The 17,583-nt window shown below is 49.9% G+C and overlaps 1 protein-coding gene across 8 annotated transcripts in view; it reads left to right on the top strand.

The window, feature by feature from the left end:
* SLC44A2 (solute carrier family 44 member 2) overlaps positions 1 to 17,583 on the top strand; it is a 191,579-nt gene that overhangs the window by 69,467 nt on the left and 104,529 nt on the right. Inside the window, exon 1 of one of the 8 annotated variants that reach the window (XM_058173087.1) lies at positions 135 to 242. The exons of the other annotated variants lie outside the window; for them this stretch is intronic. Coding sequence (XP_058029070.1) covers positions 206 to 242 — 37 coding nt within the window. The 5' untranslated portion in view covers positions 135 to 205. Of the gene's footprint in view, positions 1 to 134; positions 243 to 17,583 lie in introns of those variants that run through there. 8 annotated transcript variants of the gene reach the window in all.

The raw sequence follows: 17,583 nt of genomic DNA on the forward strand, positions 1-17,583 counted from the left end.
AAGGAAAATTGGCCGAGCCGGCTCTTGGAAACGCAGTACCGCCCCTTCTTCTTCCCCCCACCTTCTGCTGGTTTGGTTAGTTCGGTCCCCCGAAGGAGAGACAATCCAAGGCGCCTCATTGGGTAAACGCAGCAGCTGACTGGGAAGGAGGGTGGGGAAGGGAGAAAACGAGATCGCGAGCAAGGAAACTCAGAAGGCGGATGGAATGGCGAGGGAAGAGGAGATTTACTACGGCAAGCACGGTAAGCCCCAATTGAGCGCATTTGTTCCCCGCCCTCTTCTACTCTGGGCAAGGGACAACAGCAGGTGATCTTGGCTGGGTACGGATCTGGGAAGCGGCTTTCATGGTGGGCCAGGTGCCTGGTTTAGGCTTAGCCGCGGGTCGCGTCCGGGCCAAAAGAAAGACTCTTGGAAAGAGTCTTGGCGATCTCTTGGGCTGACGCAGTCACTGGTTTTGCTTCGCAGCCGTGTGGCAGCTTTCCTCAGATCTGTCTTGGCTCCCAAAGCGAATTCGGAAGATATACAAAGAATTATCTACTGTGGAAAAACACCCCTGGTTTTTGCTTGACTTTAACCACTAGGAAAGGAGTAGGAGTGTAAAAGAATTGAACAAACCGAACAGGATTACGATCAACGCAAAGGAAAGTCCTTCTGCTCGGGCCAGTTCGCATTCCACCACTCTCGTTTCCGCCATTCACGATTAAATATCTGAGTTTACAAGTGCCTGAGACTATGCTAAAATTGGAGTGGATCGTTTATGGTTCAGTAAGTTATAAGGCAATCTCTTGGCATGTTACAGAAACAGACTTACAATAACTGCCAAGAGTCACTGTGAGTTTGGGTCATATAAATTTAAGTTATTAATTATTGTTAAAGCTAAAGTACTGTAGTTCTCTTATTTGGGCATATTCAGCATTTTGTGTTCTGCCTATGGGACTTTTTTCCCTGAATGTTGTGATAATCAAGTCTGTCTCCGAAATGGTAGGAAAAAAGATTAATCAAATCAGGATTATGTGGTCATCCCTGTTGATTTGTGTACTTGTGGGATCTTAAATATGATTGAAAGACAAGAAAACAAAACGGGGATTTGAAATATGTTGTAAATATATATTTAAGGCTTAAATACAATAGACTATATATATCCTAGACCATGGTCTGCATTACCTACAACAAGGGCTTCTGGCAAGGAATGGGGTAAGGATATGAACCAGGAAGAATGTATTCAAAAAAAGAGTGGCTCAGCTTATCCAAAAAGCTTTAAACTAAAATTGTGGGAGGGGATGACCAATTTTTAGACTCTTTAGGACCTACTGGTAATCCCAAGCATAAATCCCAAGACAACTAATCAAACAAGGTAGAAGGGATGGGAAGGAAGAAAAACTCAGATACAAACTAGGACAGTGCTCACCAACCAGTGGTCCATGGACCACTGGTGGTCTGTGAGAAAATTTTGGTGGTCCGGAGAGAAATCTTTGTATTTCTCTTGAGGAGCTGCTGAAGATCCTGTGCTGCTCATGCTTCAGTACTTTTACTCCCAAGGACAGGATGGGAAAGAAGCGACCGGGGTCAAGCCTAGCTTTGCTGTTCATTACAGCTAGAAATCTCAAATGTGGCCAAGAATGAACGTTTCTCTTGTAGCCAGCCCAGATGCTAGATCGGCCCCCTGCAAACTCTCGTCTGTCTCAGGGAGCACTCTCTGAAGCGGCACGGGAAACTTTGGCCGGGCTCCTCAAGAGACAAGAGTTTGCAGGGGGCTGATCTAGCATCTGCAATGACAGCAAAGCTAGGGTTGACTCTGGCTGCTTCTCTCTGCTGTAGTGCTTCCCGGACGTGGATTACCACTCTAAGCCCCAAGTTGGTTTGGAGCCAATGGCTTTGTTCTTTTTTAAGGTGTATTTAGAAGTATGTTGGTACCCATATTAACAATATTGTTCACCATTGTTAATATTAACAAAGAATTTTATTAGCATTTTATTAGCATTATTAGCATTTTAAGACTGCAGAAGAGAAATAGTCGAGTTTAATTTAAGCAGCAGGAGACGAAGGCTGCCTTGGCGCAACCAGCTGGCGCAAATATACCGCGGTGAAGGTGGAATGCTGATGCCATGCAAATGCAAGTAGCGCTTTGCTCCCACACTTTCCAGCCATCACCACTGCCACTCAGCCCGCTTGGGCCATCCCCCACCGCAACAGCACCATTACCTCGTTCTAGCCAGCAAGGGCTGCACTGCATTTTGCACATTGCACCACCTGCAAAGTTGTACATTGCATGTTCCACTCCTGTGGTGGAGATTTCCAGGGCCAGTCCCATATGACAGAGGTGTAATAGTCACAGGACTGGCCCTTTGGTCACCCTAGAGCAGCTCCTCTACCTGGGTGCACCCCTGTGGAGGAGCTCCTTTGGGATGACCAAAGGGCCAGTCCTGTAACTACTACACCTCTGGTATATGGGACTGACTTTCCCACCAACGTCAGCAAGCCACTGTCAGTCTGCCCATCTTCCTTTACCTTCACTTAGATTGACCAAGCTTCTTGACAGAACACAAAAAGATAGCCGGATAGCTCAGGCTGGTAAGGCCTGTTATTAAGAACACAAAGCCTGCAATTACTGCAGGTTCAAGCCCGGCCCAAGGTTGACTCAGCCTTCCATCCTTTATAAGGTAGGTAAAATGAGGACCCAGATTGTTGGGGGGTTGACTTTGTAAAAAATATACAAATAGAATGAGACTATTGCCTTATACACTGTAAGCCGCCCTGAGTCTTCGGAGAAGGGCGGGGTATAAATGTAAACCAAAAAAAAAAAAAAAAAAAGGTTCCAGGTTGTGTGCCTGAAGCAGGCACTTTCTCTCGGGCCGGAGGTCTCGCAGAAGCAGAGAGGTAGGCCCAAAAGGTGGCTGAGCCTCCTCCCCCCCTCCCCAATGGTCCACGGGATTTAAAATTATGAATTTGGTGGCCCCTGAGGTCCAAAAGATTGGAGACCCCTGAACTAGGAGATGTGGGAAGTATACCTAGGGTCAGCCGTAAAAGACTGAAATGCTTATACATTAACGCTTACAGATTTGGGAAACAAACAGGATGAACTTGAAGTATTAGTACACAAGGGCAAGTGTAATATAGTTGCCATTACTTGGTTGAATGAAGCTCATGACTGAAATTACTGATGGAAGGATATAAACTGAGAAACAGACCTAACAAAAGAGAAGGTGGAGTTGCATTATATGTAAGAAATCATTACATCTCTACAGAAATGCTTAAGACCAAGGATGAAAGCCGCCTAGAATGCATCTGGGTTAATATGAAAGGAAAAAAGAATGACATTGCCATAGGTATATACTACAGGCCACCCAAACCAAGCAGAAGAAATAAATGAACTTTTTCCTAATCAATTAACAAACATATATAGGACACACCACAGTAGCAATAGGGTACTTTTAACTACCCTGACATCAACTGATAGAAAAACCCTTCATGAAGTGGGAGATTAAACAAGTTCCTGACCAATTTAGCTGACAACTTTTCATGCAAAGGTAGAGGAGGGTACTAGAGGGACAACTATACTGGACCATATCAGATGGATTTGTAACGGACAAACAGCACTCAATGTGTACATGTCCATGTACAACAGTTCATTTAGTGACTGTTCAAAGTTACAACAGCACTGAAAAAAGTGACATGACCATTTTTCACACTGTCGTTGCAGCATCCCCATGGTCACATGATCAAAATTCAGATGCTTGGCAACTGATTCATATTTATGATGGTTGCAGTGTCCTGGGTTCATGTAATCCTCTTTTGAGATCTTCTGACAAGCAAAGTCAATGGAGAAACCAAAGTCATTTACAACCATGTTACTAACTTAACAGCTGCAATGATTCACTTAATAATTGTGGCAAGAAAGGTTGTAAAAGGGGGCAAAATTCAGTTAACAAATGTCACTTAGCAACATAAATTTTGGAATATATATAGAGAGGGGGGGTGGAGGGAGAGGGACGAGGGAGGGAGAGAGAGAGAACATATATAGAGTATATATACACTTTCCATTTCGTATCTATTCCCCAAAGGCATCCAATCCCTACTCCCTTCTTTAGTTTGAACTGGAGGTAACACACACACACACACACACACACACACACACACACACACACACACTATAGAGTAGCACCTCTCTCTGCCATTTATCCAGACCTATTGTGGCAACAACTCACCACATCACTAGTGTCCCCGAAGCTGCAATAGGCAAAGCCCCACATGGCAGCATGTCCTAAGCTCAAACAGCAGCCTTGCAGATCAGTCTAGCTAGGCAATACCTTCTCTCATCTTTCTTTAAAAAAGATATACATCAACATCAATGCATGAACAGTGTGGCATCTAAGCTCATTCATTTTGATACAAATAACAATAATATCAAGCTTTGGTTTGGTTAGGAAGATTTGGTTCTGCGCATGCGCAAGATGGCGCCTCGCTAGAAGATCGGACCCAGCGACTGGATGGTGCCCCGGTGGATGGCGGCATCTTGACGACCTGCCTAGATGCTTGCGCCCCCTGGCCTGCTAGATCATCTTCCCAGCAGCCGTGGGAGAGGTCTCTGGACCTTCTCGGACTCACGGCTGCTGAGAACAGGGCCAGGAGGGTGAGCGGCAAGCAGTGGCCATTTTCAAGACACGAGGTGAGGCTGCGGCTTGTCTTTTCTGCCGCGGCGCTTCGGCCTTCTCCCCCTGCCACGATACAAGCTGTGGCGGGGGCGAAGCGGTGTTTTTGGCCCCTTGGTTGTTTTTTTCTGCCATGAAGTTCCGGCCTTTCTCCCTGCCGCGTTGGGATCTGCGGCGTTCTTCGGCTCCTCAGCCCCCCCCTCGGAGAGGCCTGGCTTGGCCCTTGGGAAAGGCCTGGCCTCTTGGAGAGAGCAGCCTTGGAGAGGTTCTGGCCCCGAAGCGGTTTGGACCTGCTGGGAGGGGTGTCGGCTGTTGGAGATGGAAGTGACCCCCTGATGAGTGTGTCCGATCGCATTTGGAGGCTGATGTCGGAGGACGGCGGTGAGGAAGGCGACGGAGGAGTCCTGGTCTGTTTCTGGCTAGTTTTCTCCCTAATAGTGCAACGTCATCTGCAGTTCTCCCTGGCCTTTTGGGATTCTTATGGCCTTTATCGGTCCCTTGGGACTGTTTTGGGAGTTGTTTTGGGACTGTTTTGGGAGCTGACAGGGGACTCATCTGGAAACAGCGGTGGACACCGATGGCGGCGATGGAAGCGCCACCCCATCCCCTATCACAGGATTTTAGGGCTTGGCTATGGACAGATTAGCAGTACTTATATCTTATTAAGACTTATTAAGGACTTATTAAGACCTTATAATTTTCAAGACCTATTTTAAGACCTTGGTTTATTTATTTTACCAGGATTTTATCATGGATTAGTTTACCATAGATGCTATCTGTCCATTTTTTCCATCTCTGTTTCATCTTTGTCATCATATGCCAGTCCCTAATTGAAGAACCATCATATAATAACATCTCTGCCAACCTGGGACAGTGCCACTTACTCGCCGATTCTTATCTATGCGATACTCTTTACGTGAACTCTTGCGCCTGCGAGGTGCCCCCGCCTCTCAGGAGTGGCCCTCCTCATTACCGAGGGCCGGCCTCAATGACAGTCTTGGGACCCACAGAGGTGGCATGCGTCTAGAAAAAACCTCTGGGGATTTTTTGATAGGGAATTTTTAAGGGGAGGGAGGGAAAGGGCGGGTGTTGGGGGTAACCTGTCGGGGGGGCAGTTCCTGCGTGCGCTCGTGGCGTTTTTCCAACAGGTTCGAAGGCAACGGGGGAGGATTGTGTTCCTATTTGTGAGGGTGGTTCCATCTGCACGGTAAGTGGGAGGGGCAGATATGGCGGAAGTGAGGGGCCGTATCGATTCCTGGGGGCGCGTGCTCGCTGTCTGAAAGTGATCAAGCGCCCCGGCCCCTCAGACTTCTCCCGTTCCCCGGGTGGCCAGGATCCTCAGAGCTTGGGCCTTCGGTTGATGTTGTGCAATGCATGGTCCGTGATTAACAAAGCCCCCCTAATTTGTGATCTTATACAGGGTGGGTCCGCGGACCTTATGGGCATTACGGAAACCTGGTTGGGCACGGAAGGGGGGGTGCCCCTTGTTGAAATGTGCCCACCGGGTTTCCGAGCATTCCATCAACTGAGGGCCCAAGGTAGGGGTGGGGGGGTGGGGGTTGTTATTAAGGAGAGTCTAGAACCGAGGGAGACCACTGTACCTCAGATTGCTGGCTGTGAATCCCTCTTTGTGAAGTGGGGTCATAGGGGTCAGATGGGCTTGTTAGTCACGTACCTGGCTCCTTGCTACGTGACAACAGCCCTGCCCAAGCTGTTGGAGGTGCTTGCCGAGGTGGCGGTTGAGACCCCCAGACTTATGGTCATGGGGGACTTTAACTTGCCATCGACCGGCATGTCATCGACGACAGCTCGGGAGTTCATGGCCTCCATGACGGCCTTGGACCTGATGCAAGTAGTTGATGGCCCTACTCACATTGGGGGAGGCACACTGGATCTGATTTTTATCTCTGGACAGTGGCTGAATGAACTGGATTTAGGAGATCTAGTCACCGAGCCTTTGTCATGGTCAGATCATTCTCTCCTTCGTCTCTCCTTCGTCTGGACTTTCGGACCGCCACTCAACACCGCAGGGAGACAGGACCAATACGTTGGTTCCGTCCCAGGTGCCTGATGGACCCGGAGAGGTTCCTGACAGAGCTTGGGCCGTTCCCTGAGGGTCTAGCCCATGGCACGGCTGAAGAACTAGTCGCGGCTTGGGAACTGGCCGCGGCTGGGGCTCTAGACCGTGTCGTGCCTTTGCGGCCTCTGACTCGGCGTAGGTCTCAACCAGCTCCTTGGTTCTCCGAGGAGCTGGGGGAGATGAAACGCCGGAGAAGACGCCTAGAGAGTGCCTGGAGATCTAGCCGTTCGGAAGCTGACTGTTGTGACCCAGGTTCCTGGACCCGGACTCCTGGACTCGGATGATTCAGAAAGTGAGGGAGAAGACCTGGCAAGGCCTGCTTCTCTTGAGCCCTTTCCCTCCCTGGCACCCACTCAAAGGGAGGAGGAGGGGCCGGCAAGACCTGATTCCCTGGAGCCTTCTTCTGATTTGGCAACGCCCCAAGAACAGTTTGGAGTGATGCAAGGCTGCGCAGGCGTGACCGGCGCGCGCAGCAGAAGCAGCGTTGGGATAAAGCCAAGTCATAATTGTCATGCAGTGACATCTGCAGAGACTATAAATAGGAGGCGGGACTTCCTGGTTTTTTGTCTTGGACAAAGCAATGAATTTGCGCGGGCAAACTGTATCAATGGAGGGAAGAATATATTTGTGAGTAATTCTGGCCTTATCTATAATTTCCTCATTATCTCCAGAGACTTGGCAGGCCCGTGGGTAGACGTGGCCAGGACATTTATCTATGTAAATAAAGTAGAAGAAAAGGCCTTTGACTGACTCTTCGTTGGGAATATTGGGGGAGGGAAACAGAACACTGACCGGACACTAGTTAGGTCATATAGTAGGACCTACCTAGTGGCATTGAGGGAAGCGAAGCGTCTCTACGTTTCCTCCCTCATTGCGTCGGCAGATAACCGCCCGGCCGCCCTGTTTCGGGTGACCCGCTCTCTCCTTCAACAGGAGGTGCGGGACGACCCATTACAAGGGTGTGCCGAGGAGTTTAGTGGTTATCTACACGATAAAATTGTTCAGCTTCAGGATGGGTTGGATCAAAATTGGGTAGATCCAGGTAAGAGGTCTTGTTGAGACTGTTTGGGATGGATTTGATCCTGTGGCTCCTGAGGACATGGACAGGTTGCTGGGGAGGTTGAATGCCACCACATGTTTACTGGACCCGTGCCCCTCCTGGCTGATACTGGCCACACAGGAGGTGACACGAGGCTGGCTCCGGGGGATTATTAATGCTTCTTTGTTGGAAGGGGTTTTTCCTGCTGCCTTGAAAGAGGCGGTGATGAGACCCCTCCTCAAGAAGCCTTCCCTGGACCCAACTGTTTCAGGAAATTATCGTCCGGTCTCCAACTGTTCTGTTTCCCTTCCCCCAATACTCCCAGCAAAGAGTCAGTCAGAGGCCTCCTTTTCTGATTTATTTACATATATATAAATGTCCTGGCTACGTCTACCCACGGGCCTGCCAAGTTTCTGGAGATAACAAGGAAATTACAGATAAGGCCAGAATTACTCACGAATATATTCTTCCCTCCGTTGATACAGATTGCCCGCCCAAATTCATTACTTTGTCCAAGACAAAAAACCAGGAAGTCCCGCCTCCTATTTATAGTCTCTGCAGATGTCACTGCATGACAATTATGACTTGGCTTTGTCCCAACTCTTCCGCTGCTGCGCACGCCGATCACGTCTACGTAACCTTGCATCACTCCAAAATTGTTCTTGGGGCGTTGCCAAATCAGAAGGAGGCTCCATGGAATCAGGCTTTGCCGGCCCCTCCTCCTCCCTTTGAGTGGGTGCCAGGGAGGGAAAGGGCTCAAGAGAAGCAGGGCTGGCCAGGTCTTCTCCCTCACTTTCTGAATCATCCGAGTCCAGGAGTCCGGGTCCAGGAACCTGGGTCACAACACTATCCCTCACCGCAGGGCCCTTCCCCCGTCAGGAGGCTGACGATCGGGATGCGGTCGGGCTGGGTTCTGCACATGGAAGGCCTGCACCAGGTCAGGGGCATGAACGTTGGAGGCATCTACCCAGGAGAAATCAGTCCCGTATCCCTTCCACGCGATCAAATATTGGAAACGACCCTTCAGCCAGCGGGAGTCTCGTACGCTGTGGACTTCGTATTCCTCCGATCCGTCCTCGGCGACAGTGACGGGTGCTGTTGGGCACCGAAGGGGACTCAGTGTGGCCTCAGGAACTAGAAGGGACCGGTGAAAAACGGGGTGGATCCGCATGGATCGTGGCAGGGTCAGTCGGTAGGCTACCGGGTTGATGACTGCCTCGACAGGGAACGGGCCGATGAATCGGTGGTCCAACTTCTTTACCGGGCAGTCGGACGGGAGGTGTTTGGTGGAGAGCCACACCCGGTCTCCAACTGCCAGCGGGGGCGTTGCCCGTCGGGAGCGGTCGGCGGACCGTTTGTAGTCCTCCTTTGCCCGATTCAGCTGCTGACGTACCAACTGTTGGACCGCATGCAATTCCGTCAGGAAGGTCTGCGTTCCGGCACCACGAGAGTCCGGTGGTGCCAGAGGAAGAGCCGGATGGTACCCACATAGGCAAAGAACGGGGTCATCTGAGTAGAGGTGTGCTGAGAGTTGTTAAAAGCAAACTCCGCCAGGGACAGGTAGTCGGCCCAGTTGTCCTGTTGCTGGTTGATGAAGCAACGGAGATACTGTTCCAGTATACCGATGACCTTCTCTGTACCCCCGTCGGTCTCCGGATGGTGCGATGACGACAGACACACCTGCACCTCCAACGCGGCCATCAGGCTCTTCCAGAAGCGGGCTGTGAACTGAACTCCGGTCCGAAACCACCCTGTCCGGTAGACCATGGAGGCGGAAGATGTGCTGCAGAAAGAGGCGGGCGTTTTGCGGCTGTGGGCAGTCCGCGGCATGGGATGAAGTGTGCCATCTTGGTGAGCATGTCCACCACCACCAGCACCGTGGTGAACCCAGAGGACGGCGGCAGGTCTGTCAGGAAGTCCATAGAGATCGCCCCCCAGGGTCTGTCGGGTGTCGGCAAGGGCTGGAGGAGCCCGGGAGGTGCCCCCGTGGCGGTCTTGGCTTGCCGGCACGGTACGCAGGATGTCACGTAGGCATGTATATCATGCCGCACTCGGGGCCACCAAAAGGTCCGTGTCACCAGGTGGAGGGTCTTGAAGAACCCAAAATGTCCTGCTGCAGGGTTGTCGTGGCACTGGGTCATGACGAGGGCTCGGAGTGGTCCTGTGGGCACATATAATCGCCCCCGAAACTTGAGTAAGTCCTCCTCCAAGGTCCAAGGAGACGCGGGGCCCACCTCCGCTCTCCTTTGCTGCGACCAGGCGTCCTGGCGCTGCGCCTCTCGCACCTGGGCCCGCAAGTCCACTGGTTCCCGTGCTGCGGCCAAGGCTTCTGCCGGCAGCACTGTCCGTGGAGGAAGGGGGTCCTTGGCACAGAGGTACTCTGGCTTGCGGGACAGGGCATCCGCCCTCCGGTTGTGACCGCTGGGAATGTAGGTCACGCGGAAGTTGAACCGGGCAAAAAACAATGACCACCGGATCTGCCGCTGGTTCAACTTCCGAGCTGTGGTGAGGTGCTCGAGATTCCGATGGTCCGTTCGGACCTCCACCTGATGTCGGGCCCCCTCCAGATGGTGTCGCCAAGCCTCGAATGCAGCCTTGATAGCCAGCAACTCTTTTTCCCAGATAGTGTAGTTGCGCTCGGAAGGATTGAGTTTCCGGGAGTAGTAAGCGCAGGGAAAAAGTGTGCCGCCATTCGTCGGAGCCTGTAGCAGCACTGCTCCCAGAGCCACATTGGACATGTCCATTTCCACCACAAAAGGCCAGAGCGGGTCGGGATGCCTCAGGACGGGTTCCGTGACGAAGGCTTTCTTGAGGGCTGTGAATGCTTCTTGCTGTGGGGGACCCCACCGGAACGCAACCTTCTTCCTGAGGAGCTGGGTAAAAGGAGCCGTCAGTGTGGCGAAGCCCAGGATGAAGGTCCGGTAGTAGTTGGCGAAGCCCAGCAGGCGCTGAACATCCTTCACCCGACGAGGGGCTTCCCAGCTACACAAAGCTTCTACTTTACATGGGTCCATGGCTATGTCCTCGGGCGAGATGATATGCCCGAGGAATTCTATGGAAGTCCGGAAGAAGACGCATTTCTCCAGCTTCGCATTGAGTTGTTGCTCCCGCAAGCGTTGCAGAACCAGACCGACGTGTCGAAGGTGGCTTTCCCTGGACCGGGAGTAAATCAGGATGTCCGCCAGGTATATAACCACGAACCGATCCAACACGTCTCGGAACACGTCGTTCATGAAGTGCTGGAAAACGGCGGGAGCGTTGGTCAACCCAAATGGCATGACAGTGTATTCATAGTGTCCGTATCGGGTGCCGAATGCCGTCTTTCATTCGTCTCCTTCTCGCATCCGCACCAGGTTGTAGGCCCCCCGGAGATCGAGCTTGGTGAAGATCGTGGCCTCCCGCAACCTCTTCAGTAGCTCCGGGATGAGCGGCAGGGGGTAGCGATTTCGTACCGTAATGGCATTTAGCCGGCGGTAATCACAGCAGAGGCGCAAGTCCCCTGTCTTCTTCTTCACGAAGAGGACTGGGGCCGAGAGAGGGGACTTTGAAGGCCGGATGAACCCTCGGGCCAGGTTTTTGTCCAGGAAGTCCCTGAGGGCGGCCAACTCGGGCTCCGACATGGAATACAGGCGTCCCACAGGCAGTGGTGCGTTGGGCAGAAGGTCCACGGGGCAATCGTAGGGCCGATGCGGGGGTAGTCGGTCTGCCTCCTTCTCGCTGAACACGTCGGCGAAGTCCGTCAGCTCAGGAGGCAAGGTGATGGCAGCGGTGGGAACGTTCTGGCCGGCACAGGTGTGGCGGATGTGGTCGATGCACTGCAGACTCGGGAAAGAGATGGCGTTCCGCGACCAGGCCACCTGAGGATCGTGGGTCCGAAGCCAGGCCAACCCAAGGACCAAGGGAAAATGAAGGTCCGCCGTGACATAAAACTGGATCGCCTCCTCATGGTCCCCAATAGCCAGGCGCAAAGGCTGGGTGGCGAATTTAATGGGGCCGGACACCAGTTCTCGTCCATCAATTGTCTCTACCCGCATCGGAGGGTCCACCGGAACCACGGGGACCGCAAACTGGGTCACAAAGTCTGGTCCATAAAGTTTGTTGTGGCCCCTGAGTCCACCAGCGCATGCGCCTGGAGCTCGTCCGACTGGTTCCCCAGCCATATCCGTGTGTCCAGAATCAGATGCCGAGGGGGCCCAGAGTCTACTTCTGCAACGTCCAGTGGGGGCTTAGTACGTGCCCGACCTAGAGTTTCCCCGAGGTCGGGCCTGCTCCGTTTCCCGATTGGTCACGTTGTGATTCGGGGACCGGCGTGCGTGCCCCACTTCGCTTTCTGGGGCAAGAAGCGGCGAAGTGGCCGGGCTCTCCACAGTACAGGCACAATCCTCCTTGGCGCCTCCGGATCCGCTCCTGGGCTGTCAGGCGAGGTCTGACCGCTCCCAACTCCATGGGCTCTTCTGCAGCGGTTACAAAACGTGGGGCGACCCGGGGTGCTGGGGGTGCAGGAAGTGGGGGTGCAGATGTCGACGGCGGGTCCCGGGGGTGCGACGGGATGGTCGTTGTTGCAGACGGGCATCGAGTCGGAGACAAAGGGGGACCAAGTTGTCGAGGGTCCGCGGCGCCTCCACCCGGCCAACTCATCTTGCAATTCCTCTGAGAGTCCCTCCTGGAACGCGTCCACCAGCGCTGCATCATTCCAGTCAGAGTCCTGGCACAAAAGACGAAATTCGGCGATGTACTCCTGCAGGGGGCGTTTCCCTTGACAGAGTTCCTTAAGGCGCCTGGTTGCCGTCAGCATTCGAACTGGGTCTTCGTACATGGTGCGCAGGTGCTGCCAAAAACGCTGTTGGTCCACCAGCAGGGGGCTATCCTGGAGCAAGAGGGGTGTGGCCCATCGAGCAGCCGAGCCGGAAAGAAGGTTAATCACGAAGGCCACCTTAGCCCGGTCGTCTGGGAAATCCTCTGGCCGCATAGCCATGTAGAGCTGGCACTGTCCCAAGAAGGTCGGGAACATCTCAGGCTGCCCAGAAAACTTATCCAGCATGGTTATCGGGCACTGCGGCGAGGAGGAGGAGTGGGAGGCCGGGGCGGCTGCAGGCACATTCCCGGCACCAAGTTGGCCTGCCAAGTGAGCCACTTGCTGCTGGAGCTGTTGATTAGCCGCTTGTAGCTGCTGTAACTGCTGCTGTACCTGCTGCTGGTCCATCTTTGGTAGAAGATGTTTTAGTCAGGTCTTGGACAAAATGTTCTGTTTCCCTTCCCCCAATACTCCCAGCAAAGAGTCAGTCAGAGGCCTCCTTTTCTGATTTATTTACATATATATAAATGTCCTGGCTACGTCTACCCACGCGCCTGCCAAGTTTCTGGAGATAACAAGGAAATTACAGATAAGGCCAGAATTACTCACGAATATATTCTTCCCTCCGTTGATACAGATTGCCCGCCCAAATTCATTACTTTGTCCAAGACAAAAAACCAGGAAGTCCCGCCTCCTATTTATAGTCTCTGCAGATGTCACTGCATGACAATTATGACTTGGCTTTGTCCCAACTCTTCCGCTGCTGCGCACGCCGATCACGTCTACGTAACCTTGCATCACTCCAAAATTGTTCTTGGGGCGTTGCCAAATCAGAAGGAGGCTCCATGGAATCAGGCTTTGCCGGCCCCTCCTCCTCCCTTTGAGTGGGTGCCAGGGAGGGAAAGGGCTCAAGAGAAGCAGGGCTGGCCAGGTCTTCTCCCTCACTTTCTGAATCATCCGAGTCCGGGTCCAGGAACCTGGGTCACAACACCAACCTTCGCTTTGTGGCGAAGGTTGTTGAGAGTGTGGTGGCACATCAATTACCCCAATACCTGGATGAAACTGTCTATCTAGACCAGTTCCAGTCCAGCTTTCGGCCCGGATACAGTACCGAGACGGCTTTGGTCGCGTTGGTTGATGATCTCTGGAGGGACAGGGACAGGGGTTATTCCTCTGCCCTGGTCCTATTAGACCTCTCAGCGGCTTTTGATACCATTGACCATGGTATCCTGCTGCACCAGCTGGGGAGTTTGGGAGTGGGAGGCACCGTTTATCGGTGGTTCTCCTCCTATCTCTCTGACCGGTCACAGACGGTGTTGGCAGGGGGCCAGAGATCGACCCCGAGGCGCCTCACGTGTGGGGTGCCACAGGGGTCGATTCTCTCGCCTCTCCTGTTCAACATCTATATGAAGCCGCTGGGTGAGATCATCAGTGGTTTTGGGGTGAGGTACCAACTGTACGCTGATGATACGCAGCTGTACTTTTCCACCCCAGGCCACCCCAACGAAGCTATCGGAGTACTGTCCCGGTGTCTGGAAGCCGTACGGGTCTGGATGGGGAGAAACAGGCTCAAGCTCAATCCCTCCAAGACGGAGTGGCTGTGGATGCCGGCACCCCGGTACAGTCAGCTGCAGCTGCGGCTGACTGTTGGGGGCGAGTCATTGGCCCCGATGGAAAGGGTACGCAACTTGGGCGTTCTCCTGGATGGGCGGTTGTCTTTTGAAGATCACCTGACGATCGTCTCCAGGAGAGCTTTTTATCAGGTCTACCTGATTCGCCAGTTGCGCCCCTTCCTTGACTGGGATGCCCTATGCACGGTCACTCATGCTCTTGTTACCTCTCGCTTGGATTACTGCAATGCTCTCTACATGGGGCTCCTCTTGAAGAGTACCTGGAGGCTCCAGTTGGTTCAGAATGCAGCTGCATGGGTGATAGAGGGAGCCGCTCGTGGCTCCCATGTGACACCACTCCTGCGCAGGCTGCACTGGCTACCTGTGGTCTTTCGGGTGCGCTTCAAGGTCTTGGTTACTACCTTAGGGCCAGGTTATTTACGGGACCACCTACTGCTACCGATTGCCTCCCACCAACCCGTGTGCTCTCACAGAGAGGGACTCCTTAGGGTGCCGTCCGCCAAGCAATGTTGGCTGGCGGCCCCCAGGGGAAGGGCCTTCTCTGTGGGGGCTCCCACCCTCTGGAATGAACTTCCCCCAGGACTCCGCCAACTTCCTGACCTTTGAACCTTTCGCCGCGAGCTGAAGACATATTTATTTATTCGTGCAGGACTGGCATAGAATTTTAGATATTTTATTTGGTTTCTAATTTTTTAGTGGGTTTTACTGTTTTAAATATATTTTAATCTGGGCCAAATTTAATAAATTTTTTAAATATTATTTTATCTTGTATTTATTTACTGTTGTTCTGTTTTATCTGGCTGTAAACCGCCCTGAGTCCTTCGGGAGAAGGGCAGTATAAAAATCTAACTAACTAAATAAATAAATTAAATAATTTATAATCTTAGTATTGATACACCTATTTGTATTAAGATACAATCCTTCAATATTTAATCATTCAATGATTCAGTATGCCATTCTAATGCCAACCAATATTCAATATTAATTGAATATATATAATAATACCATCTTTCAACCTCAGGTCTTCCCATCTAGTTATTATTTTTATTGTATTATATAAAAATGTGTATACTAATAATGCCCCTATTTCTTGTTTCTAAGACGGCTCCTTTCTATCCACTATCTCTTGCCTGTTTTAACACTTCAATTTTTATTCGTTTTTTGGCTTGTCTCCCATATTCTCTCGGATCTTTATCTCTATCTAGTTTAAATATTGCTCCCATCTCTACCATCTTACACTGCCAGTCCTCCAATGTATCTACCCAAGCCCCTACTTCCCTTTCAAAAGTATCTTCCTGCTTATCTGATTTCATTTTTAAATCTCTTAATATATTTTTTCCGTGATTTATTTCATCAGTCATTATCTTTATTGTCCTCTCCTTCTTCTCTTCTTGTTTTATTTGCTGATTTATCTGTTCTGTCTCTTCCTCCATTATTTCCGTTGTCTTCTCCTTTTCCTGGACATTTTGATCTTTGTTCATTGTCTCTTGTGAAACATTTTCTATTTTCCCATCTATACCATGTATTAGGTTCCTAATCTCCCTGTGATTTTTTATCATAATATCATTAATATTCTGGAACATCAATGCCATTTTTTTAAAAAGTCCACTCATTTCCCCCTGAAGGAGCATCTCGTCTTATTTTCATAAGTCCCACTCTTGCTCAATAGTCTAAAACCATATATTCAGTCCTAACATTGCCCCTCAGAGAGTACAATAATCATAGTTCTTTCTATCCCAGGATTTATCAGTCAGTTCCTTTTAGGTAGTCCAGGATCCTTGTTCTCACAGTTAAACCTCCAGTAGTCATAAGGTAGGTAAAAATAGAACAGTAAATATCACCACAGTCTTCCAGACGTTGTTTAATTCTCTTACCAAATTTTTCAAGACTTGTAGGGGTATGGTACATTTTCCATTCGTCAGTAGGTGACAGTCTCCACTTAAGTTTTAGTGTCTCCAGTCTGACATGTATTTGACCAAATTTAATTCAATTTATAAAAGCCAAATTAGTTATTTAAGTAAATAGTTCCAGCATTTTAAAATGTCTTTCCCAAACCAGCACCTATCCAGTTTAAAAGTCCAATTTTCTGTGTTTTAAATTTTCTTGCTTCTAGATGTTCACATATCTGTACAGTTTGACGTTCTGATGTCCTCTCTGCAGTCTTCCTCCTTTTCCCCTCAGCTTTTTTCTTTTTTTTTTTTCTTTCCTTGATTGGAGACTGTGAATGTGGTCAACACCCCTTTGGTTAATTGGATTAAGACATAGAAGAGTCTGAAGATTTTTTCTGTTCTCCTTTTCTTCTTTTTCTCTTTTTTTTCTCTTGGTTTTTTTTCCCCGGTCTTTCCCCTTTTTACTGTTACTTGGGAGAATATTTGTCCTACATATAAATGGTATAGAAGAAGCTGAAGACTACGTCACAAAGATGAGTAGAAAAGCAACAGCTGTTGATTCCTCCATATCAACTCCTCCTTCTTCACCATCTGGAGGCAATGATCATTACAGATGATGCTACAACAGGAAAAGGAAAGGGAATGAGAGAAGGAAAAGGAAGTGACATTACAGATGATTTGGCAAGGAATCCAAAAAATACAAACGAGTGGAGAATATTGAACAAAGAACAGAGAAAACAGATGAAAAGATGGAGAATATACATCAAATGATGAAAAAATATGAGGATAGACTCCAAAAAATCGAGGAAAAGGAAGAACAAAGAGGCAAAATAATCAGAGACATCAACAGTAGATTAGATGAGGTTGAATGAAATAAAAGTGGAATATTGGGATGAGAGATGGACGGATCAGAATTTTATCTCAGATTTCAAAATATAGAAGAGGAGAAGGGAGAAAATTTGGCAGAAAAAATGATAGAAATTTATTTATTTATTTATTATTAATTTAATTTATACACCGCCCTTCTCCCGAAGGACTCAGGATTCTAGCAGAAGCATTAGAAATTACCAAAGAAAAGATGATGGATGGCGTAGACGAGATATTTCGAGTCTATACAAGATATGCAATGAGAAATAAGTTACCAAGAGAAGTCCACATAAGAGTTACTAAAAAATCGATTAAAATGCAAATATAGCAGATTACAAGAGAGAAAACATTGAAATAAATGGATAAGGAAATTGTGGTGCTGAAGCAAATACCGAGAAGAGCGAGGGACATGAGAAGAGAATATCATTTCTTGACTAAAATACTACTTCAGAAAGGCATGAGCTACAGATGGCTGATACCTGAAGGCCTGGTGTTTAAATGGCAACAACAAAAATATAGAATAGATTCAATTGATAAAGCCAAAGCATTTTGGGCAGAATACCTGAGAGAGAAAGAAGTGGAGACTGACTGAATTACAAGAAGAATTTTCAGTAATGACTGAAAAAGAAGAAG

This window comes from Ahaetulla prasina, chromosome 2 (assembly GCF_028640845.1).
Source record: "Ahaetulla prasina isolate Xishuangbanna chromosome 2, ASM2864084v1, whole genome shotgun sequence".
NCBI lineage: Eukaryota > Metazoa > Chordata > Lepidosauria > Squamata > Colubridae > Ahaetulla > Ahaetulla prasina.